General features: G+C 36.6%; 2 protein-coding genes across 2 annotated transcripts; both read left to right on the forward strand.

Annotated features, from left to right (window-relative positions):
* Window positions 1-8,762: 8,762 nt before the first annotated feature.
* Window positions 8,763-14,020, forward strand: LOC132033071 (L-ascorbate oxidase homolog). Its single transcript, XM_059422933.1, has 8 exons — window positions 8,763-9,030; window positions 9,321-9,430; window positions 11,466-11,736; window positions 12,291-12,393; window positions 12,496-12,841; window positions 12,944-13,306; window positions 13,406-13,484; window positions 13,580-14,020. The coding sequence occupies exons 1-8, from the start codon at window positions 8,896-8,898 to the stop codon at window positions 13,790-13,792; spliced, it is 1,620 nt and encodes a 539-aa protein (XP_059278916.1). The 5' UTR covers window positions 8,763-8,895; the 3' UTR covers window positions 13,793-14,020.
* Window positions 14,021-16,628: 2,608 nt separating this feature from the next.
* Window positions 16,629-21,924, forward strand: LOC132035262 (enoyl-CoA hydratase 2, peroxisomal-like). The gene is made up of 11 exons (XM_059425533.1): window positions 16,629-16,788; window positions 16,870-16,892; window positions 18,285-18,390; window positions 18,583-18,653; window positions 18,800-18,872; window positions 19,410-19,449; window positions 19,739-19,811; window positions 19,886-20,036; window positions 20,250-20,320; window positions 21,373-21,546; window positions 21,634-21,924. The coding sequence occupies exons 1-11, from the start codon at window positions 16,726-16,728 to the stop codon at window positions 21,719-21,721; spliced, it is 933 nt and encodes a 310-aa protein (XP_059281516.1). The 5' UTR covers window positions 16,629-16,725; the 3' UTR covers window positions 21,722-21,924.
* Window positions 21,925-25,385: the final 3,461 nt, after the last annotated feature.

Here is a 25,385-nt window from a genome sequence, read left to right on the forward strand (position 1 = left end):
TTTTTTTTGCGTTTTTGGAAGATCAAATTCGTGTTGGGACTGCCCATTTTTTCATTTTTTTTTTATTTGTTTATCTATTGTTAATTAATTAATTATTTATTGCTTGTTTATTTAGTATTTGTTAATTAATGGATTAGCGACTTAAGTATTTATTAATTGTTAGACTAGCTATTTCAATTGTTAGACTGGCTAATTATTTATTTTGTTTTTGCTAAGCCAATTGTTTATTTGTTAATAATTTCTTAATTGTTTCATTAGTTAATTAATTGTTTATTTGTTAAATATACGATAATAATTTATTAATTTTTTGATTAGTTACTTAATTGTTTATTTATTAAATATATGATAATAACTTGTTAATTATTTGATTTGTTAGTTATTTGTTTATTTATTAATTATTTATACTAATTGTATCCTAACTAATTGTTAATTATTTAACTCATCTTTATATTTTAGGAATGAAAACCCTTAGTTTAGGATTCATAACCCGTAGCTTAGGATTGAAAACCCTTAATATAATTTTCTATAAAAGATTACGTAACTAATATTACTTGTTAATAATTTATTTAAAATACGTAAAACAGATGGGTCACCACAATCTTTAATAAAATTTTCGATAAAAGATTACATAACTAATACTAATACTAATACTACTTGTTAATGATTTATTTAAAATGCGTAAAATAGATGGATCACCACCCTCTTGATCCGGCCCTTCGACCGAGAGTTACTTGTATCTTTAGCACCGAGCATAGGTCGCAACATATACGGACATCCGACTGCGGCCGAGTCTCGGTGTTCGTGCCGATTAGGGGACTCGACGGGAGATCTTAGCTACCGCCCCCACATCCTCGTGTCCCGGATATACTACGGCCGGGCGGTATCTCTCGGTGCGTCGAAGTTGGTCGGGTACGCGCACGATAGGTCGCTAGTGACGGATTGATTGAGAGGTGGCGACCGGAGACGCACGCATTTCATCTCCGCACCGGTGAGGCTACCATTACCCTTCGGGATGTGGAGGTCGTTGTAAACTACGGTGTTGATGGACGCCCGTTGTATATTGAGGAGCCTCGTGTGCCGCCTTACCGAGACGAGTTGATTAGGCTCGCCGGTTTCGCTGCTCGATGGTCGTATTTTCGACGAGAGTCGACTTTTGTCGGCCCTTATGCTCACTTGCGCCTCGCCGACATACGAAGATCCGATTGGAGAGGACACGCCTCAGCCGATGTTGATCGACGTGCGCGTCTATACCTACTCATCATATTCGGGGGCCATCCTATTCCCGAACACTTCGGTTCGCATAATAGCTTGAGGTATCTTCGGTATATCGACGATCTCGCCGAGATAGATGTTATAGTTGGGGCGCCGCCGTGCCGGGCTACATGTATCGAGGATTACCGCCGATGTTCTACGGGCACGAGGCAGGTCCCTCGCATTTTGCTCGCTCCTTCGTGTTATATATTTAAGCGCGTGTAATTATACACAAAATATATTTTTTTTTAAAACGACGATCGATAATTTTTTTTTAATTGACTATATCGTATATGGGTGTGGACTAGGTCGAGACCTTTTTCGACCCATTCCGAAATTTCGACCCTCCCGCCGACTATCTTACTATCCCGATGCCATACGCGCGGAGATGGTCGCGAGCGTACGCCGACGCGTGGAGACGCACCACGCCTTCTCCCGTTTGAGAGTCGGCCACCGCATGACGGCGCGCAAACGGTATGTTCATATTTTGGATTCACACGCTAGACCACATAACTACTATTTAGTCTTGTTGTTAACTAGTTCAATTCTTTTTACAAAGCTTTTATACGGACGCCGTATGATCATATTTTGGATGAGCCGCCGGCGTTTTGTAGGGGCCGGTCGCACGTGATGTCGCGGTGTCCATTGATACATATGGATATCGTTGAGTATCACGCGCCCGATCGCGTGTTACGGCGGTTGGATGTCGTTATACCCGCGCTACGGTTCGGGAGCACGACCACTTATACGAGGGACGAGCGTGCGGCGTCGATGATGCATGACGACTCATATACGAGAAGAACGTCCGGACGGGATGTGAGGATGGCGAGCCTAGCGGGGTCGGACACTCCCATCCATGCGTACGGAGCGGCATACGCGGATCACTCGCATCATTGGCAACCCCTTTAGGCGTCGTCCCGTATATATATGTAGCTCGTAATGAGCGTGCACGAGGCGCCGGTAAGTTTTATTAGTCTTAAACTTAAACCATCGTCTTATGTACTACTTTTTTTATTAAATTGTTAATATTTGCAAACATATGCGTATGGACCGTTCGTACGATGCGCTACGAGGAGCACCGCCGTGCACGGAGTCCCCCGAGACGGCGGAGTATGCGGACGGATGATTGAGCTTGTCGAGACCGGTATGAGACAGCACATGACTTCGAGCGTCTCCACGAGCGTGTTCCCGTGCCCCACCACAGCGCGGCGGTGGTCGTGGTCCGAGGAACCGGCGGCCGTCGCAGAGCGCGGCGAGGTGATGAGGCTCCATCGATTACAGATATCCCATCGACTTCTCATTCCCGGCCGTCGACTTCGTCGGACACCTCTATATACGCCGGACCTTTTTCGGTGTTATGTGCCCCGGCCTTCACTTTCACATCCACCGCCGTGATCCGGGCGAGCGGCCGGTTCGTGATCTACGTGGTGGCCTACATTTGCGCTTCGACGACACCATGTTCGAGGACTTCGTGTTTGATATGGCACCATTCATCACCCGCCGCGAGGGCCGCTCGAGCCCTCTCACCGAGGCATCTCGAGGCCGTCGACACACAAGTTTGACTTTACAACAAAGTAAAGTAATTTATTAATTATTTGTTTATTCCGAGGTTCATTTTATAATAAATCAAATCTAAATTATTTATATATTATTTCGGATTCATTGTTCTCACGCCCGTGGGTCCACAAGAGCGACCCATCCAGAGACTACCTATATTCACCACCCCATCCATCTCGTGAGCCTACGGACCCATCTCGGAGCCTACTCAGCGCCCGTTGGACACACAGTTCTATTAAATAAATAACGTTAATGTATTCAATATAAATAATGAATGGTACTAATTATTATATACTTTTCGGTTCATCCTTCGCCGCCGAGGTGGCGACTCCCGACGAGGTGAGGGTCGAGACACTGCACCTAACTCGGTAGGAGGTTCCGAGAAGTGCCGGGGGCGGATGATCATATCCCAAGAAAAGCACGTTCAGTTAAGGGATCACGGGTCGCGAAGAGATGATGATCATGAGTTGGAGCGCCCGGTTATTAAGAGGAAAAAGGGCGATGGAGACGATGACGAGCCGGCTGGGATGGTATGAGCACTTGGCCTAGGGGATAGTCTAAGGCATACTACGTGGGACCCATCTCGATAGTGTATATACATTAGTGTTGTAAAATTTATCGTAAATAATATATATTTTTTTTAGCATATTTAGTCTTTAAATTTATCGTAAATTTTTTGCATATTTTTCAACTTTCACGAACAAATTATCGCGCGTGAAAGGGTTAAATATGTTTGTTCCACTTTTCACGCATTGTGGATTTCGTGGTTTGGGTGTAAGTTTTTGAACTTTCACGCACGGAATTTGTGCGTGAAAGTGGAAAACCTTATTTAACCTTTCGCGCACAGAATTTGTGCGTGAAAGTGGCAAAACTATTTTACCCTTTCACGCACAAATTCCGTGCGTGAAAGTGTAAATTTTTTTTACACACTTTCACCCACAGATTTTAGGGTTTAGGTTGAAGTTGTTCCACTTTCACGCACAGATTTTGTGCGTGAAAGTGTACAATACGACTTTTGCACTTTCACGCACAAAATCGTGCGTGGGAAGTGCAATGATAACCCAACCCTTCACATACAAATATGCCGCATTATTTGTGCGTTTTGTATTGCGCACCAATTTAATGCGCACTATAAGTATTGATTTGATAACACACCACGCATGATAATTTCAGGAATCTATAACACATAAAGGCTTGATTTGACAATACGTTGCTGCATTATTTGACCGTTTTGTATTGCGCACCAATTTAATGCGCACTATAAGTATTGATTTGACAACACACCACGCATGACAATTTCAGGAATCTATGACACATAAAGGCTTGATTTGACAATACGTTCCGCATTATTTGCGCGTTTTGTATTAAGGACCATTTTAATGCGCACTATATGCATTGAGTTGACAACCCGCATGACAATTTCGTGAATTTATTTAACTTGAAGGCTTGACGAGTGAAAAACTCATCAATTGCATAGGCCTAAGTCTTACAAGTCATAAAAAAAATCAAACTTCATTCAAAAAATGTCTCAAAATGCTTCGCGTGTTAAGGTTTCAATATTTTGGGATGGAGATATCGTCGAGGACAATTACTCCATTCGTTATAGTGTCAAACCAAAAGCCCATGTTAAATTTCCAACAACTTTAAGTTATGAAACACTAGTCGGTTACTTGCACGAAAGAATGAAAACTACACCCACCGAGTTTGGAATCTCAATAACCGGCGATATCCACAAACAATATCAAACGGTGTAGTGCGTTATGGCATGCACAATATCAACGATGATGAATCTTTGAGTGATTATTTGGGATCACCTAGAATATCGTGATTTAGTATTCATTAATGTTAACTGAGATGTATGTTGAAAAGATACCTCGGGAACAAGTCCCTCAAGTCCAAATTCTATTCATGGTAACACTTATGGGGACTTTAGTTATTATGGAGACATTTTGAGTGGTCGAGTGCATTGAAAATCTAAGCCAAAGAATTTAATCAAGCTCACAATGAAAATTGGTAAATATGGTTTTGTTATATTATTATTATATGTAGTAGCATGTGTTTGTTGTATGAATTGGTAAATAACCGCTTTCAAATCTTTATAGAACTATTCTCAAAACTCACCAAGCTGGTACCAAATATGGATGTTGGTCAATCCCTCTCAGGTTCGGTGGAGTTGATCATTCTCCACACCATGACAAGCAATTTTATGAACAACGGAAGTTCATCACCTCGATATTAAATTATCTATATATATGTATGATGTTGGTATTTAAAATATGTTACTTTTCATGTAGGAGGATGAATGCACTTAATAATGAAGATTTTCCTAATTATTATGAGTCATCATCAAGTGATGACGATGAAATAGCTAATAATGCGAGAGGTAACCGATGAAGACGATGATGATGTTCAAGTTGGTATGACCAACAATATTCCTCAAAGCCAAAACCAACAACAACCAACGCACCACCACGTACCACCACCGATGGCTGAAAACCCAACTTCGAAAGCCCATTCGGTGGCATTAACAATATCCCTTATCTTGATAGCACCGGTGGTCGTGATGATGCATTTGTCTTCACAAGAGAAGATTATGATAGTCGCTTAAAAACCCTGGATTGAACCTAAGGATCTCAACAAAGATCGATGCTACCTTGCAAAGGGAATGTTGTTCGCATCCAAAAAGCTTTGCAACGGCCGTCAAAATTTATTGTTTTAAGGACATGAGAGAGTTTAAGGTTGATCATCAACCTCAAAGATATGGAGGCTAATTTGTAGACGACGGTATCAAGGGCGTGAGTGGTTGCTTCGGGGAATTGTTAAGCACGATGGTATGTGGGCTATCACAAAAATTCAAAACACACACTTGTGATATGGAAGAAAATCGAGCAGATCATTATAATTTAGATACAAACATGATTGCTCAAGTGTTACTTAAAGACATTGCCGAAACGCCAAGGTAACTTATCCTACCTAGTACATTATATGTCTTATATCAATTGAAAGATTATTACTAAAAGTTGTTTGTTTAAATTTGTGCAGGTTCACGATAAAGATTGTATTCGAAACGTTCAAGCCGTATATAGTAAAACTATAAGCAACAAAAAGGGATTTCTCGGGCGTAGACGCGCGCTTTTGAGATGGTCTTTGGAAATTGGCATACTTCTTTTCGATCGCCAGGTATATGGAAGCTACAACATTTTAATCACTCGTATCATTTGTAGAGTGGCGACTTATAGAAGGTAAAATCTTCAACTTCGTATTTTGAACATTCAAAAAATGCATTGATGGTTTTGCTTCACCGCTTGAGCCACATATCCATAGATGGTACGCATGTATATGGTGCCTACGACATCAAGCTCCTAATTGCAATAGGAATGGATGCCAACGGGTCAATATTTCTCTTTGCTTTCGCAATTGCGCTAACGAGAGAACGACACGTACGGGGGATCTTTTTGACCCATTTGAAAACTCATGTTATTAAGGATCGTACCGCATATGCGTGTTGTCGATCGTCATAAAGGCATAATGCCAATATGGATAATTTACCGGGGTGGCGACTCCTTTGTTTACCATCGATATTGTTTAAGGCACTTGAAAGGCGAATTTGCAATCAACGTTTCACAACGGCACTCTAAACAAATTGATGTGAGGGCACGATGGGAGCATCAACGAAAATGGGCACGCAAAATGGATCCGATCGAGTCGGTGAGTGAACCCGCATACGTTTGGTTGATGAAGCTCGATGTTGAAAAATGGACGTTTAAATGTGATGGAGGAAAAAGATGGGGCATGCTCACAACAAACAAATTGACTCAGTCTTTCAATGACGTCGAAATACGCTCGAGGACTACCCTCGCACCGCAATGGCGAGAATGACTTTCAAGCAAGTGGTGGAGCGATTTGTTGTTGGACAAGCGAAGCCAGAGCGATATTACCGGACGAAGGGACATGGATGCCAAAGCCATGGCTTCAAAACTATGGAGCATTATAGACAAAAATGTGAGCGTCACCAACGACCGAGTATGACCCCGATTCAATACGTGTATGAAGTTAGGACGGGTTATTATAACGGTAGGGTGGAAACGTGCATACTGGTTTACAGGCAACAAGAATATGCACTTGTGGTAAGTGGCAAACGTACCACGCCGTGTTCTCATCTTTGTCAAGTGCTTCGAGAGAATGAGAAAAACGGTAACAAATTATGTGGGGAATACAAGGTCCAAAGTTACCTTAGAGCATATTAGAGCCAATTCCACCCACTTGGTAATGAAGCTTATTGAAACGAGCCGTAGTTTTCGATGGTTGCTAACAAGGATTACATTAGAAAATTGGGCATTAACTCACGGAGTCGTAGACCCAATCAAATGGATATTAGTGAGAAAATTTGCACTCTCTCAAGTGCTACATATATGTGAAGAATATGACCGAAGCGTTCGTGTGGGCAACAAGTAGTGGTAGTACAAGCATGTCTCGAAGTAATAGAGCCTCTAGAACTTGAAGATTGTATTGTTATTGTAATTGTAATTTATTATTGTATTGCTTTGAATTAGTATTGTAATTAAATGGAATGAATTATTTTTTAATTAGTATAAACCTCTCGTATTGGATGAATTATTATTAAAACACTTAAATCAAAACCCTATAAATATTACAAGTTTCAAAACTTGCTTGGTGACTTTAGACCCCTAAAACGACGATCCAAACGTTTGGGTGAACACATGAATGGTAGGCGACATTATCGTACGCAAAAAAAGATATTAAGTTTATATAAAATATTGATATTTTAGAATTTTGAAATATGACTAATCTTTGCCCAAAAAATGGAAAAAAACGTGTTTGGAAAGGTAACGCAAAAAAAAAAAAAAAGACAAGTTCATCCACGCACGATTTCGTGCGTAAAACCAAATTGAAATTTTGCACTTTGTTCTTTTCACGCACGAAATTCGGCGAATACTATTAATTAATTTTTTTTTTTTTTCACCAGCCGGCTCAACTTTTTATTTTGTCTTTCATGTTTCTCGCGGATTCCAAGAAGCATGTGGAGGGGCATATGAGAGTTCTTCCTATTAACTACTACTGTTGTAGTGCCGCGTGGTCCCCAGCACCGACACATCAAACCGCCCTTTTTTAATTTCTCATAATAATATTTCTTGGTTTCCCCAATTACAGAATTGCAGTATTTTCAAAATTTTCCACTAATCTTTCCCTCTCTTTTTTCACGGCCACACTCCTAGACCCAACTTGACGTTTACTCCAATTAATAGTAGTGATAGTTGCCGGGCCGAAGGATGGTGAGAAGAGTGAGATTATTGCCATTTATTAGTACTTTCTTTCGTCTCAAATCATGCGATAGTGTTCCACAGACCATGAAGTTTATGAAATCTTTTTAAAATTTACGATCTAAAATAATTTAGAAATATTAGTGTGGTTATAAATTAACTCAGTTAAAATAGATATTTTAAAGTTAAATTATACTAAACGTAAAAATATGTTATTCTTTAGAAACTAACTAAAAAGGAAAAAAGTGTCACATAAATAGGAACATAGTGAGTAGATGCTTTGTTTCGAGCATATGTAATAGAACAACTTTTAATAGGTGTTTAAAAATTATAGTTTTGTTTGGACATGCATTTCACGTGGAAAAAAATAATCCTATTTATATATTTTTTCAAATAAAAAAAAATCAGCTTTAAGGTGAAATGAAAAATTAACTACGGTATATAATTAAACAGTTTCTTTCTAAAGAAGAGTTGAAATGAAGCAAAAAAGTTACATGTCCAAACACGCCCTTAATTATGGAGCATTTCTCTTTCAATTGATCATACATGGCAAATTTAAATTAATCCAAACAGTAAATTTTAAACTTATGGACAATTATAGGAAACTTACATAAAGTCTGTACCGCACTTTTAAATATGCCATATGCCTTTTTCATCACCTTCACTTTAATACTTCCCTCCTACCCCATCTCTCTCCCCACCCCCTTCTTCGAGAACCCACTCTTTCTTCTTTTAAATTCCTTCTATTTCCACTCTGTTTCTTGTTATAGCAAATTTCAGTGCAACATAAAGTAAAGCAGAAAAAATGGTGCCGCTAAAACTTGCGGTTATGGTGTTTTTAGCACTAGTTGTGAATATAGTAGTAGCAGAAGATCCTTACAAATTCTTCAATTGGAATGTTACTTATGGCACTATTTGGCCTCTTGGAGTTCCTCAACAGGTACATTTTCCTTTCTTCCATTTCTGTAAATGGAATGTGTGTATGTGTGTGTGTTTTTTGTGTGGATCTCTGTTTTTTGGGGCTTATTTTGATCATACGCTCATGCTACGTACTGCTTTTTGTGTCGCATTATTTCGTTGTTGGTACTGCTTTCACTTCCTGTATTTCATTTTTCAAACTCTTTTTATTGCAAACATGTAAAACTGTAATTATACTGTACCCTCCCCAGGGTATGTTGTTGTTGTTGATGATGATGATATGTTATTTTTTTTTATTTTTTTTGTGTGTAGGGAATTTTGATCAATGGCCAATTTCCTGGTCCTGATATTCACTCTGTCACCAATGACAATCTCATTATCAACGTTTTCAATAGCTTGGATGAGCCTTTTCTTCTGTCCTGGTAATTCATCAATATTCCATTTTTTTGTCACACTTTGTGCGTTGATTACATTGAAGATCATGCTTCTTAGTTAACGGGCATAGCTACTTGGGAATACATTTTGGGTTCTGAGTTCAATGATGAATATTCAATTTGCCTCGGGGCTTTACAATTCTAAGTGCATTGGTTGTGGCAAAAAAAATTACTGTATAATATATTTTGACCTAGTTAGGCAGGTGTTAAAAAGGTTATGCGGTCAGATCTCACTATAATAATCGGATTTAAGGCGAGTTTGGTGAGTTAAACTGAACTCGTAGTTTTTTGCTCGAACTATGTATATGTAAGCAAAAAATTATAATGTATGCATTTAACAGGATACACATAGTTCCAAATCTAATTGACTCTAGATCTTGAATTAGTCTCTATGTATTGCCATTTTAGTACAAGAAGCAGATTGACGAAATCATCAGTGGATACAAAATGTTATGTAGCTACTGTTAGTTTGGGGTAATTGATGTTACCATAGATCTACATTTTTCTACACATTAGTATTCAACTATGTAAATGTGGTTCTTTGTACACTCTGGCGAATATTACCACCCCTGTTCACCATGCTACACAGAAATCTACTAAGCTTTAATTTTGGGCAGGGCAGAGAGCAATAAAAGTCTCTTTGGAATAGGGAAATAGGGAATCTTCTTTTTTCTTTTCATTTGATTCCTATTCATTTAGTTTATTCTTGCGTCATCTTAAAGGAACGATTTTATTTGAGTAATTTCAATTTCACGTGGAATAGTACTAGTAAATAAGTTCCAAAGTAGAAGAAGTGCAATACAAGTTAGAACAAGTACTAGTAGATTTGATCTCAAAATTCATCGATTCAGTGACAGTATGCCTTTTTTTCGGTACACAAAAGCTATTATTGGAATTAATTATTTTTGTGGTTTAGGTAGGATTGGACGACAAGTTGACAAGTTCCACTTACTCACTGCTGGCTTCTACTAACATAACAAACGAAGTAACAAAAATAGAAAAATACCACATGGGCTTTGACATCAACATTGTCTTAAGTCTCGTCGGAATCTTCGTTGCTTCTTCTAAATTCACACGCAACGAATCAAATTTTAGCTATTTTTGGTTGCAGCTTAATAAGTTAGTTATCCAGCTGTATAATTATTAGCAAGTTGTTTTCCAATTAATAATTTTAGACGAGCATGTAAGCAACAACGCTTTGGTCCCATCAGGGGGATAACGAAATGTGGTTAGATGGTTGAGATTGCTTCATTAATAATCAAAAAGTTTTAATAAAATGAGTTGAAAATAATGAAGTTTCAAGTTCAATTTTTAACAAGGCAAAATAGTAGGTGATTTCTTCCTATCCGTCTAAGTTGTGGTGGACAAAGATACTCAGTACCTGGGCTGGTGGGAGATAACAAATGCATTCAACCACTTATTGATCGGTCTATATTGTACAGTTTGAACTAATCAGATCAGTAAGTTTCGACTACAAAATGATTAAAAGGGTAAAAATATAACGTGAATTGTTTCTCATAATATTTATTTAAAATCACATGGTTCCTTTGGTCTGCTTAACAAATGATGAAAGTGTGTAAAAATTAGATTGAATGTAACTAGTGGTGGGTCATGTCAAATACATGTGAAAAGTAGCTGCTACATCTTATTCTGGCTTCTTTGAGGCTCGTGCTCTGTCCTTGAATGTGGACAATAGAATAATTTAAAGTAAGTCGAAAGCGCAGTGTGTTGGCCATTTCAGCTCTTTTGTTTTTATTATTCCTAGACCTAACTTTCTTGTTTAAGTTTTAAATATTAGGTAAATCAATGTCTATTAATATTCGCTTTCTTTATTCCACCTTTTTCCTAAAGTCTATTCTCTTTTCTGTTTGGGGTATTCATTTTATTTCCGAGTTTGTCTAATAACATGAAAATAATAATTCTTGTACCTAAGAGCTCTTCATGTTCTCGTACCATACTACATTTTGTGAATTATCTTATCCAAAAATTTAAATTAATATCTCATTATCTTGAAATTTTATAGGAACGGGATACAGAACAGGAGAAACTCATTTGAAGACGGAGTATATGGAACAACATGCCCGATACCCCCTGGGAAAAATTACACATTTACTCTACAAGTGAAGGATCAAATTGGGAGTTTCTACTACTTCCCATCTCTTGCATTCCACAAAGCTGCCGGTGGTTTTGGAGGAATTAGGATTCTCAGCAGGCCTAGAATCCCCGTTCCTTTCCCGGAACCTGCAGACGATTACACCATCCTCATTGGAGATTGGTACAAGAAGAATCACACGGTATAAATTCTTTTACACCGTCAATATATAAAAGTTAAAAATTAAATTTGATAAAATGCATTTAATTCTCGCAAGTACATTGCATGTACTAATAGAGTAATAGTCAAAGGACCATGGGTTGTCTAATGTCTTGAGTGTCGGTAACGTAAAGTGTAGTCGCATTTTTGGAATTTAGTGTGCTTTTGCTCGTGGGGCGTAATTTGTTGGGTCTGTCCTTGATCAATCTTTTAGTAATGCGGGCCCATAGGAGACATCAACTGGAAAGTGCACCTCTTTTTTGAAAGTGTCAAGTAAAAAATCAAATCAAACTTCTTTACCCTGAGTTAAACATGATTGAGCAGAGTCATGTGAATTGTGAAAGTGTCAAGTGATTTCTGGATTTGTCAACCAGGTTGTATAACTTTCACTACTGAAGAGCTAGGATTATTGTTTTGAAAAGAAAATATAGATGTATAAGTTTGAGTTAAGAGTTAAAATTAAATAAGTTTTAGCCATTTTTCAGATATAGAAACTCAAATTTATTTATGATTCGAATTTCGTCGTATACAATACAGGCCTTGAAAAAAATTCTTGATGGAGGCAAGAAGTTACCTTTTCCTGATGGCATTCTGATCAACGGTCGTGGCCCTAATGGTGTTACTTTCACCGTCGAGCAAGGTAAACAGAAGGACAAATATTGGTATTAAAATCGCGTGAGAATTCATAGACTAATGTCATCACATTTTCTGATAATCTAACAGCAAGTTTTTCTTATAACAGGGAAAACTTATAGACTGAGGATATCCAATATTGGATTGCAAAATTCACTTAACTTCCGTGTTGAAGGACACAAAATGACATTAGTTGAAGTAGAGGGAACACACACATTGCAAACAACTTATTCCTCACTTGATGTTCATGTTGGCCAATCCTATTCAGTCCTCATTACAGCTAATCAAGAAGCAAAAGACCACTACATCGTTGTTTCATCCCGTTTCACAACTCCGGTCCTCACCACCACCGGTGTACTACACTATAGTGGCTCTAACAAACCCGTTTCCGGCCCTCCTCCTGGTGGACCTACCATTCAAATCGACTGGTCCCTTAACCAAGCCCGCTCCATTAGGTATGTCTAGCTTCCACTAAGCTCATATGTGGAGCCCGTTTAGTTTAACTGATTAAAAGTAGCTGATAAGCATCAACCTGATTATTTACTGTTGTCTTTTAGGACAAACTTGTCAGCAAGTGGACCAAGGCCAAACCCACAAGGATCATATCATTATGGTATGATCAACACAACTAGAACCATCAGACTTGCCAGCTCTGCTGGTCAAGTAAATGGCAAGCAAAGATATGCAGTCAACAGTGTGTCGTTTGTGCCACTTGATACTCCTCTTAAGCTCCTCGACTACTTCAAGGTTGGTGGATTCAAAGTTGGAAGCATTAACGATGCCCCAACCGGTGGAGGAATTTACCAAGACAGGTCAGTCCTAGGCGCCGATTATAGGAAATTCATTGAGATAATATTCGAGAACAATGAGGACATCGTCCAGAGCTGGCATCTTGATGGCTACTCTTTCTGGGTTGTAGGGTATGTTGTAACAAAATTCACTAGTGCTGACCCATGATTTTCTAACATTGCACCTAATTATTTCATTCTTGATTTTGATTTTTCCAATGTTAAATGCAGGATGGATGGAGGTCAGTGGACTCAAGCTAGTAGGGACGGATACAATCTTCGTGATGCAGTTGCACGTTGCACAGCTCAGGTAAAAATATAAAATGAACAAAACAGAGAACAGGATTTGAAGTCACTTGTTTCTTGGTAAGAAGTTAACCTAACGCGATAAAATGTGAAATGCAGGTGTATCCCAAGTCATGGACCGCGATATACATTGCATTGGACAATGTGGGAATGTGGAACCTTAGGACTGAATTTTGGGCACGACAGTACCTCGGACAACAACTATACATGAGAGTTTACACGGATTCAACCTCATTGAGAGACGAATATCCGATTCCAAGGAACGCTCGTCTTTGTGGCAAGGTGGCTGGCCGGCACACACGGCCACTTTAAGCAAAGTTGCAATTATAATAGAGAAGATTTTTATTTATATTATCGCGATTTTTAGAAGTAATACCTTATTACTACTACGGCCATTGGTGTACCACTAGCCGCTAATTTGAATGACCTTAGCTCAAGGTCGCATTCTTTCTTCAATTCCACGAAACATTGTATTTGGTTCTTTCTTCATTGCTGTAGTGTGTTAAATTATGATAAATGAAGTGCTTTTTCATTACTATATGCAGATTGCCAGATTTCATGCCTTTTACATTTTAGTTTTAGAGAAGCTATGTTCAGACATAGTTTGCCAGCTTATGAGTCTATAATACTCTGATTAATTCGGATTCGTGCTCGAAATTTTTACCTTGGGGTAAAACGCTTCCATTTCTGCTCTATCATAACCTTGGTATTATCGACCCAAATCGCTGTTAACATATATTTTCTTCCCTTTTTATACATACAAATAACTTTAATCTAGCATACAGAGATTGAGTGTGGCAAAAATTTTGTAGGTCACAACCTAATCAATGCGCATAGTAAATAGTAATGTATTTGTACATTGACAGGTGAAGAGTTGTTGAAATATCAACTATATTGGTAGCAATTTGATGAGCATTTAACTTTTGTCTCACCCATAATTTTTGCGAATTTCAGCAATAATTTACAACCATATTCATAAGCCGCCTACGTAAATACCATCTTCTTTTAAGTTTTGGATTAGCATTTAATAGATTGGTTGCAAATTCAATACTAGTACACCCGCCTGTTAAAAAAGAATGTCCATTTAGCTTTTATTTTTTGGTTTGAAAGGAGTGTTCACTCACCAAATCAAGAAAGAATTAACCTTATTTTTTCAGATTTGCCCTTATTAAGTGTTAAGTAACCAAATCTCAATCCCTACTTAATTAGGGGTAATTTAGTCAAATTACCTATTTTTGCCTAGAAGTTAATATTTTCTTAAGGGATGTGCAAATGGCTAGTGGACACTCTTTTTGAACCGGAGGGAATATTAATAACTCTCTTTCCATTTTATGTTTAACTATCGGATGGTTATTGAGCCAAATTTTGGATTCCAGGTCTTGATGCATTATTGTCAATCTTATACTTCCTCCGGTCCATTTTACTTATTGTTCTTACTAAAAATTGATGGTCCAAAATAATTGTCATTTTAAAAAATCAAGGTACAATAATAAAAAAGAGAGTAGTATTAATTAGGAGGAGTAATAAATAAGGACAATTTAGTCAAATAATCCTCTAGTTAATATTTTCCTTAAGGGGTGTACAAAAAAAAAAAACATGACAAGTAAAATGGATTGGAAGGAGTAATTGAGTTATGTCACTAAGATTGCATTAATCATAATACTAATTTTTTTTAATCAAAAATGTCACTTAACTTTGCCTAATAATAACTCAGAAAGTTAGTAGAGTACATTTTTTGTTAGTTAAAAAGTTACTCAACTTTGCCTAAATAACATAAAAATAGCATTATGACAACTACCACCATACATCCTAGAGCTTTCCGTAATATTTATAAAAAATTAAGTGACTTTTCGTTATGAAAAATAATTTGTAACTTTCGTGATATTTAAATCTAATTGAAATAATTTTTACTATAAAAAATATTTTAGTAATTTTGATACAATAAAATAAAAGTAGAAGGACCATCCATAAAATTAATGGGTAAATTTCATAGATATCACATAACTATTACTTTTTTTCACCAAAGTCACTTAACTATGTTTTATAACATAAAAGTCACCTAACTAGCACTTTTTTCACTAAAGTCATTTAACTATGTTTTCTAACACAAAAAAGTCACAAAATTTTGAACTTACTAACACAACAGTCACACCTACCGGAAAATCTAACTTCCCATGGGTAATATTTTATTTTTATTTTTTATCTAATAGATACAAACCCAATTAAAAAGAACCGATCTGATCCAAAACTCATATGCATATATTAAAATACTTGAAGGATGAATAAATTTGAAAAAATTTATCACAAGATTATTACTTCCGATGCAAATATACCTATTACTGCATAAAATTCAATTTCCCCCTAGCCAACAAAATATAACACTTTTCAATATATATTAAAAAAAAGGATCAATATACCCTAAGATTGCAAAAAAAAAAAAAGTTTCGAGTAAATTAACCAAAGTTAACTAATATTTACATAAAGCAATATAATACTTATTTACGAACATAACTTTTTCCAAAAATAGCTCTCCCAAAATTTTAGTCGTTGAGCATATAACTAAATAATCAAGGACAAGCTTATCTACGGTCATATTCTCCTCTGATACATTTTATTTGCATACCACAGTCAAGGGAATTCCATCATTATTTGCATACCACAATCAAGGGAATTCCATCGTCCAACAGTTAGTATAACAAGCAATAATATTTATTTCCACTCATGAAAATGAATCATATAGAAAAAGATTTTGAATTGCATTATAATTATATAAGAAAAAAAGGAATCAAACTGAAAAAAAATTATTCCTGAAATTAATATTTTATTTCTGCGTATTTTTGGCTTGAGAGTCCCGAGAGACAACGGTAGTGTATTTGGTGGAAGGATTGGTTTTTTCCTTTAGTAGTTTAACATACGCATATGAATTTTGGATCGGGCTAGTTCTTTTTTTTCTTTTTTAGTAGAGTTTGTATCCATTAGATTAAAAATAAAATATTATTACTCATCGGAAGTTAGATTTTTCGATAGGTGTTACTCTTGTATTAGTAAGCTTAATTTTTTATGTTAAAAAGTATAATTAAGTGACTTTAGTGAATAAATGATAATATATAACTTTTGTGTCGGAATGCATAATTAAGTCACTGTAAAAAAGAGTGATAGTTATGTGGCCAGCTACCTACTCCTATCTGTTTTTCTTTTCTGTTAAAAATTGAAGATTCCTCTCATTTTCTTTAGTTAAAAATTGCATGGCGGGCCCTGGAAGTTCTGAGTTTGATCCAGAATCTATCATTTCTTACAAATTTCCCGAGGTGAAGTTAATTGTTCTCGCTTTCTCACTTCTCAAACTTGTTTAAATTTCGTTATTAATATGTCTGTTTTGTAATTTGCAGACTTCATATACTTACACTGAAAGGTAAGCTACATACATACTGGTAAAATTAGTAACTTATTCATTTTTTATTTACTATCTATTGTCTCCTGTTCTTCACTTAGCATATTATTTTATTGTAGTTACTGTTCTTTTCTCGGACTGCTTGTCATGCTTTATATATATATTGCTATGGCCTCTTCATTTTTTCTGAACTGCTTTGATTGCTTTTCTTGACCCGAGAGTCTATCAGAAACAGCCTCTCTAGCTCCCAAAGTAGGGGTAAGGTCTGCGTACACTCTTTTTTCTCCCCAGACCCCACTTTGTGGGATTATACTGGGTATGTTGTTGTTGTTGTATTCAGTTTTTATTTTTATTTTTATTTTATGGTTTAGCAATTAGGTTCAAAGAGTTGGATCAGGATTCAGCTAGCGTTTGGCCATAGATTTTGTGAAACTTGAAAAAAAAAAAAAGTGTCTTTCAAGCTATGTTGAAAAATAATTTTTGAAACTTGAAGTTGTGTTTGGATATGCAAAGGTAAAATTTGAAGTTTTATGATAGGACGAAAAATTTCACCCAAAAACTGGTCCAAAAGTTTTTTCAGTTTTTGGAACTTGGAAAAAAAATCAAACTTGTTTCAATAACTGATCAAATTCCATGGACAAACAATGTTTTCAATTATTTTTGTAAAAAGGCTTTGAAAATTTATGGCCAAATGGGAGCTTAGTATGATTTGTATATTGACCTATGAGCATTTGCATTGTATTCGAATACTGATGGTTGATTTAGTACCTTATATTTAGGAGTGGAGTTGAATTTTGGTTAATGTTCTTAATCATTTGAATGATGCTCTCTAATTGTTGAAATAGTAGCTTATTCTGTTTCATTATGGTTTAGCATTTAGGCTTGCGGAGGTTGATTAGCATTTTAGTCAGCGGTCTCTAACTACCATCGCACTCACTAATTGTTTGTGACAATTGGCGAGAATTTAGTTGTGTTATATTCAGTAGGCGTTTGGCCATAGATTTAAAATATTTTTCACTTTATTTGGAATTCCTTGAGTTGGAGTTGGAGTTGAAGATGAAGTTGTGTTTCGTTGTACTTTTTGCAAAGAATATTTGGAATAATGTTCATGCTTCAATGCACTTAAATATAACTTAAAGGTGAAAAGTGAGTCCAAATTTGAAATACAACTTCAAGTTGGATTTGAAATTTTCATAGCCAAACACTGATTTTCAAATAAAGTGAAAAATTATTCTGGAAAAAAGTGAATAATTTCAGAACCTAAAATATATATATAGGTCGAACCGAAGGCAGTAGATGTTCTCACACCTGCTGCGGAAGGGTTATGGATGCTTGATTTAGGCTCTTATGGACTTGAATTTTGGTTAATGATGTTAATCATTTAAATGAGTCTTTGTGTAATTGTTGAAATAGGGATGCCGCTATTTATGCCTTAGGCATCGGAGCATGTGGAAAGGATGCTGTTGATGACAAAGAGCTCAAATATGTCTATAATGCAGATGGTCAGGAATTCATCCAGGTATTATTGGCTTGCAGTAGAATTATAAAGATTCAATTTTGGGACTCGAATAATCTTATATGGGTGCTTGTTACAAATGTTTTATCTATAAAAGCCTAACTTCATTGACCTAATAAATAAAGCACAATGGCATGGAATTTGTAACTGTAATTGTTTTTCATTTCTTTTGCTTGTGACCTATTGTCTTCGTAGGTCTTGCCAACTTTTGCTGCTCTGTTCCTTCATGGAGTAATTGCAGAAATTGCAAAGATTCCGGGCTTGCAGTGAGTACAACACATTCAATTCCTTTTCTATGTTTTCTCAACTTTACTTAAAGATGCAATACTTTTGAGACCATGCAATAAGAATTTAATCTCTATAATGCCAAATTAGTAGCTGAAGAACGTCATTATTTTCTTGCTTTTGCTAGATATGATCCGCACCGTCTACTGCACGGACAACAATACATTGAAATCTACAAGCCACTTCCTTCTAGTGGTTGTGTAAGATTCTGCACTAAAATCCTTCTACTACTTTACGGCTAGATACTTCAATTCTTAATTTTATATGCAAGAGGTGCCCTATAGAGATGAAGATTAAGTAATTTAGGAGTAACTTTTTCCTCGCATAACCAGTAGTGATGCATGTTGTACTGCTGTTTGTCTTTATATATGTCCTATCAACATATCTCAGAGATACTATTCTCTAACCTCAGCACTTATTCCCAACTTATATAGTTAGACAAACACATTTTTGGTGAATTCATGTATATGTGATTGTCCAAAGCTTAGCTAAAATTTTACCTTTAATATTTGGAGTCTTGTCATAGCTACACATGCTAGTTCCACCACATGGAGAAACATAATTTAGGCACTAGACTGCACTTGAAACGTCAGTTAGTTTAAATTCTTTTACAGTTTAATTTTCTTAGGAAATGGCATTTTAGCGTACTTGTCATTGTCCTTATCTTTCATATCAATTCTCTGTCCCTTTTCTTTCTCAACCCAGAATAATTTATTTGCTCAATCTTGTTGATGCAGATACTAAACAAAGTGAGCGTTGCAGGATTGCACGACAAAGGTATGATGTTAAATAGGAATCACAAAAACCAAGTAAGGGCAAGAGAGCAAGACTTATCCCATATAAGAAAAACAAGAAGACAAAACGAAAATGAAGTCATATAGGTAAAGAATGATATAAAATAACTAGATGTGAAGGCATGTGAGGTTGAGGCAAATAGTTTATGGTAAGTCTCCTGCTGTTGTGCAAAATTATTTTTTTATTAGGAGGCGGTACAAATGGGTTGGGATAATATGAGGCACCAGGGACAAAAGAGGATATTTATTGATGCATTGTTGATTTATGACAGGTAAAGCAACTCTTCTTGAAATTGAATTTGTAAGTTACGAGAAAGAGTCTGGTGAACTGCTGTGCATGAACCGGTAAGTTTCAACTTAACTGATAGGGTGAAGCTATTATTCTGCAGTTAATTGTAAATATGAGCTCTTAATTGCAGGATGTCTATTTATTTGAGAGGTGTGGGTGGCTTCTCAAAGTCATCTCGGCCTTATTCTTACTCTAGAAATCCAAGTAGTCAAACTGCTTTCCCTAAAATCCCCCAAAGTCAACCTTTTGCTATTTTGGAGGAATGTACGCAAGCATCGCAGGTATGTTACTTGAATTGCTGCGTCCATGTCTATACCTTGACTAGTAATTCTATATTTACTTCGCTCTTTTTGTAGAGCTTAAGAAGTTAAATATGCTTCCATGTCTGTACCTAGACTAGTAATTCATATATCTGCTTCATCCTCTTTGTAGAGCTAGAAAAGTTTGCAGTGTATGCTACCTTTGGGAACTTATTTTCTAATGACATGATGCAGGCTTTGCTGTTTACTCTATCTGGTCAGTTCGATCCCTTGCATTCAGATCCTATGGTTGCAAATATTGCAGGGTAATATGTTTACCATGGGCAGCACCATCTTTTTATTAAATAACATGTCCTGCTACTTGCGTTGCAACTTATTGATGATTGTAAATTAAGTACTTAGAGGCGTAGGTGGGTAGTTGCAATTGTAAGTGGATGCATGATCAAGTTGAACCAACCATCAATGTCGCAGAATAGGAAGAAAATTATCAAACTGGACATAGTGCTTAGCATGTCTAAGCCAAAGATGCATGCTGGGAAAATTGTGCTTTGGTTAGTTTATCTTTTAGAGGAAATATATCTGAATTTAAGCAAGTCTAGTTAACTGAAGATAGTTCTATAAGTTCTACAAATGCCATATTATAGTGAGTTAAGCGATTTGGCCCTTTCAGTTTACCATCTGAAATGTTAGCAGCGAACCACACACATTATTAAGGAAGAGATATATATCCAGAGTGGCCAATTGAAATCTTGCATGAAAAAAAATCTGAAATGCCTAAGTCATCCTGTGCTAAATTCTTGTACTCGCAACGAAAAGCAAAAACAAAGGCACTCTTCCTTCCCATCTTCAGGACTTGATCTTTCTTCTTGGACATTCCCTGAAAGACGAGGCTTGGCGAAATACATATTTGAATGAATTCAGAATCTAAAAACTCCATGAAATTCAAATGCAGACCTGGATACTATCTTTAGACATCTTTGTTCATTTTTCAACAATGCTTTTACTTTTCACCTTCAGTTCTTCGTGATTTTATAAACTGGCACTAATGGGCTTGGTGGGAATATTTTTTTGTAACTTTAAGAAAGTTGATCAAGAAAGGTGTCTTGTTTTTCATTTATTCTTCTGTTGAAGTTTTAAAAATTCAATTGTTTTTTTGCTTCTACACCAACTGATCTGCCATTGGGGCTTAGTTACCAGTCAATATTGACTGTTTTTTTTTTTTTCTGCTGTCCTGACGTTGCATCTGTGCAAACTTAGTTATGTATCTGGTGCTATTGACGCAATATCAAATCACCGTCTTCTTATTAGGTTTCTTGGAATTAAGATGTCTAATATATTTTTAACCAACTATGCCCAGATTTTCTCGCCCGATATTGCATGGGCTGTGCACACTTGGATTTGCAGTTAGGGCTATCATTGGACGTATTTGCCGAGGTGACCACACCTTGATCAAGAGCATATCTGGCAGATTTTTGCTACACGTCTATCCAGGTGAAACCTTAAGCACAGAAATGTGGCCTGAAGGCTCGAGGTATGTTGAAAATGTTCATAGTACATAATAGGATTCCGTCCATCCATTTGTTTTTTTAGCAGACTAAAAGGGATTTCGAATGTGCAGAGTCATATATCAGGTGAAGGTTAAAGAACGCAACAGGGCAGTTCTTTCGGGATTTGTTGATCTTGATCGTGTTAATTCGTCTCTGTGATTTTTCATGTCGTTCCAAGGAGAGGGCACCTTAATTATTTGTATTCCTATATCTAAATAAAATGCATTCTGGATTTATAGACGTTTATAAGTCCATCATGATTTTAGTGCACTCACAAGGAGGACGTTGTGATCATATCGTTCTCGTGCTTGGGTCATTTGTATTATTAAAATCAGAAAAGTATGAACTCTTGATTTCATGAACTAATGTGAGCAAGAATAATTTGCCTCAATCTCAAGCGAGTTTGGGTTTGGATTTTAACCGTCCATATCACTCCAGTTAGGCTTATTTATGTTCAAAAGAATTGACATGTTTTGCCGGGATTCATTAACCAATATTAAATCAAAATATATAGTAGTAGTATATTTTCAATCTTTATATCGTAAGTTCGTAACAAAGGATATTGGTCGCGTTCCCTTCATAAATTTGTTAGTTGTTTTAGGCTGTAATTGACTGTTAAATTGGTTAATTTTACTAGTCTTAACAAATTCTTTGGACGTATTTGTAAAGTTCCAAAATAGCCTTAAGTTTCAATAACGGTAGTGTATAATCTAGAGTAAATTTTACTTAACGGGCTTAACCTTTAATGATTGAGAAACAATACCCTTTTATCTTTTGAATGCAATGATAGCCCCTCAATTAACTTTTTCTGGCAAGCTTTAACATTCTAGTACAAGGAAAGAAGCGTGGTTATCATTTTTTGTTAACAAAATACTAATTTCTATCGGATGAGATGTGCCCTGAACACCTATAACATTTGAACCCCATCAATATTTCAATGCCAACAACCTTTGTTGATGCGTGGTGGTGAGCCAGATTTTTCTTTTTATGCTTCATACATCATAAAAAAAGTTTAAATATTCACGTAGTTGCACTATTCTTGCTGGAGAGAGCTTTTGGAGTGAAGATTTGAAGCAAAGCTAGGCTTGCGTTAATAAAATATAACGATAACAATATTTATTTCCTTGCATTAAATTTTTAAAGGTTATCGAAAAATGTTGTTTAAGAGGGTTATCATTCTAAAGATGAATGGGTGTTATCTCTCAACCATTAAAGGTTAAGCGGTATGTTAACAGATTGATATTTAAGGTTCCTGTAGGTTCGTATGATGATTTAAGACTTGTTTGGATAGTCCAGTTGAGTCTCGAGGGGCTAGAGAGTGATTTAGAATACTTCAGCTAAAACTAGTAACTTTGAAGAATACGAGTTGACCGAGGTCAAAGATGTGATTAAATGAGCTCAGATTGGTGATTTGGGAGTTTCTACAGGTTCGTGGGACGATTTTGGACATATACGCATATTTGATTTGCAACTCGAAGGGTTCGAGTGACTTCCGAGCACTATTTTTTCAAACCAGCTGTAACAAATTTAACTTTTTCTATTGCAGCACTCACTGTGTGATAGCATGGTCTAGGGTCACATCGTGTGCGGGGCAAATCGTGTTCGCATAGGGTGTCTTGGCTCATGGGTGTCGCGCTCGCGTGAAAGTCGTCCGCAAAAGTCTGGGGTCTACTGTTGGTAGCGTTTCGTAATCGCGTGGGTCCCCTCGCGGTCACGTATAGCAGGGATGGCAGTGTTTAAAATATTTCATTTTGGGGCTCAATGTTCCAAAACACATTTGGAGAATTAAGAGTTCGGTTTTGAGGCAATTCAAGGAGGATCTTCGACTTTGATCTATTGGATAAGTGATTTTAACTCTACTTCGAGTAATTACTTCGATTTGTCTATGAATCTGAGCATTTTTTTAGCGGGTTTGAATGGATTGAAGTTAGATTTTACAGTTACGTTATGAAATGATAAAATGAGTAATTGAAGGTCGGTTTGAGATTAGTTTGACTTGAGATTTAAGATTTGGAATTCCTACGGCATGCGGAATAAATTTTCAATTTTGAACCCGAGCCTCATATTTGAGTTTTCGTTGACTTTTGACTCGATCCTTTTATATTGTGATATGAGTATTGTTGGCATGAATGGCTCAACGAGGAGGCTAGTGAAGCCTTTGCTTTAGGGCCCCAAAAATTTTGAGGCCCCAATTGTTTTTAATGAATTGTCAATTTTATGATTTAATTTTCGCTTAGACAATATTAGAGTTTGTAGAAAGTAGAAAATATTTATTAAAAATAGAAAGAAAAATTGCCTACTTTTACAGTAGAAATATTTTAGAATTTTGAATTAAACCACTCACATCTTTATATTAGTAAATAAAATTTTATACAACAACATCCAACATATTTGTTTGATCAAGTAAAAGTATTTTCATTCATAAACATGGTCAAAGAACGACCGTATACAAGGGATGTACCAAAAGATAAAGAATCTACAAAATATGATTCTCTACGAACTCCACCCAATCCTATATACAATTAGGAACTTTCTGATTACACCAAAAGAAAATAAGGGAGCGAAGACTACTCCTCAATTGAGAAAAACTTGACTCTATTCCTTTAAAAGCTCTCTTGTTTCTCTCATTCCAAACAACCCACATCAATGCAAGCGGAACCATGTTCCAAACCCTTTGTTTTCTCCTCCTTCTCTCACTCTTCTAACTGACCATCAACTCTTTCACAATTCTTGGCATTGCCCAAGAAGTGTTGAACCACCCAAACATGTCCCACCACAGTCTCATGGTAAACCTACTATGTAGAAGAAGATGGTTCACGTCCTCCCCCGTCTCGTTGCACATGTAGCACCAACTGACGCAAACAACATTTCTCTTTCTAAGATTTTTCGCCGTCAAAATCACTCCTCTAGTGGCTTGCCAAGTGAAGAAACACACCTTCGTCGGCACACTTGGAACCCATATTGCATTACGTGGGAAATCAACTTCCTCCCTAACCAAAAGTTTCTCATAAAAAGACTTCACCGAGAACACTCTATTATTTCATTGGGCCCAACACTACACATCAAGATTATCCACCCGGTTGACTTGCCTATGAAGCAAATCTATCAATCTTTGAAACTCATCCACTTCCCAATCTTGAAAATCCCTTCTAAATCTCAAATCCCAAAAAGTCTCTCCACCTTGAGTCCCCTAATTTGTTGAATTGTCAAATCTCTTTGGCAGGATATTCTGTCCAAACTCTGGAAATCATCTTTCAATAATATGTCCCCACACCAGTTGTGTCCCCGAAAATATACCCTCCTATATTTTTCACAAAATTATCACATCCCTTCATGATATTTCTACATAAACCACAACCAAAAGGCAAAACGGTATCTCTAGTTTTCTAGCCCCCTTCCATAATCGCATATTTGTCAACTATCACCCCTCTCCACAAAGCTTGTACCTTCACCCCGAACCTCCACATCCATTTGCCCAATAAAGCTTTATTAAAGACTTTTAAATCCTTAACTCCGAGGTCTCCCCATTTTTTAGGAGACGTGACAATGTCCCAACCCACCAAGTGAAGATTAAGTGAAATTTACTCTAAATTTAAAATACAGTAAAATATTCTCTCAATCCCAAATTGATTGTCATGTTTTACTTCTCGAGAGTCAAACTATATGATCATTGACCAACATTTTAAAACATATTATCTACCAAATTGACATAAAAAAGTTACTGTACAACGTATAGTACTTTTTCATATATGGTTTTGAATCATTAAATTTTAATTGTAAGTCTATTCTAATTTAGCTTCGAACATTAGTCAAGTTGACATCG

The sequence above is a fragment of the Lycium ferocissimum genome, chromosome 10 (assembly GCF_029784015.1).
Source record: "Lycium ferocissimum isolate CSIRO_LF1 chromosome 10, AGI_CSIRO_Lferr_CH_V1, whole genome shotgun sequence".
NCBI lineage: Eukaryota > Viridiplantae > Streptophyta > Magnoliopsida > Solanales > Solanaceae > Lycium > Lycium ferocissimum.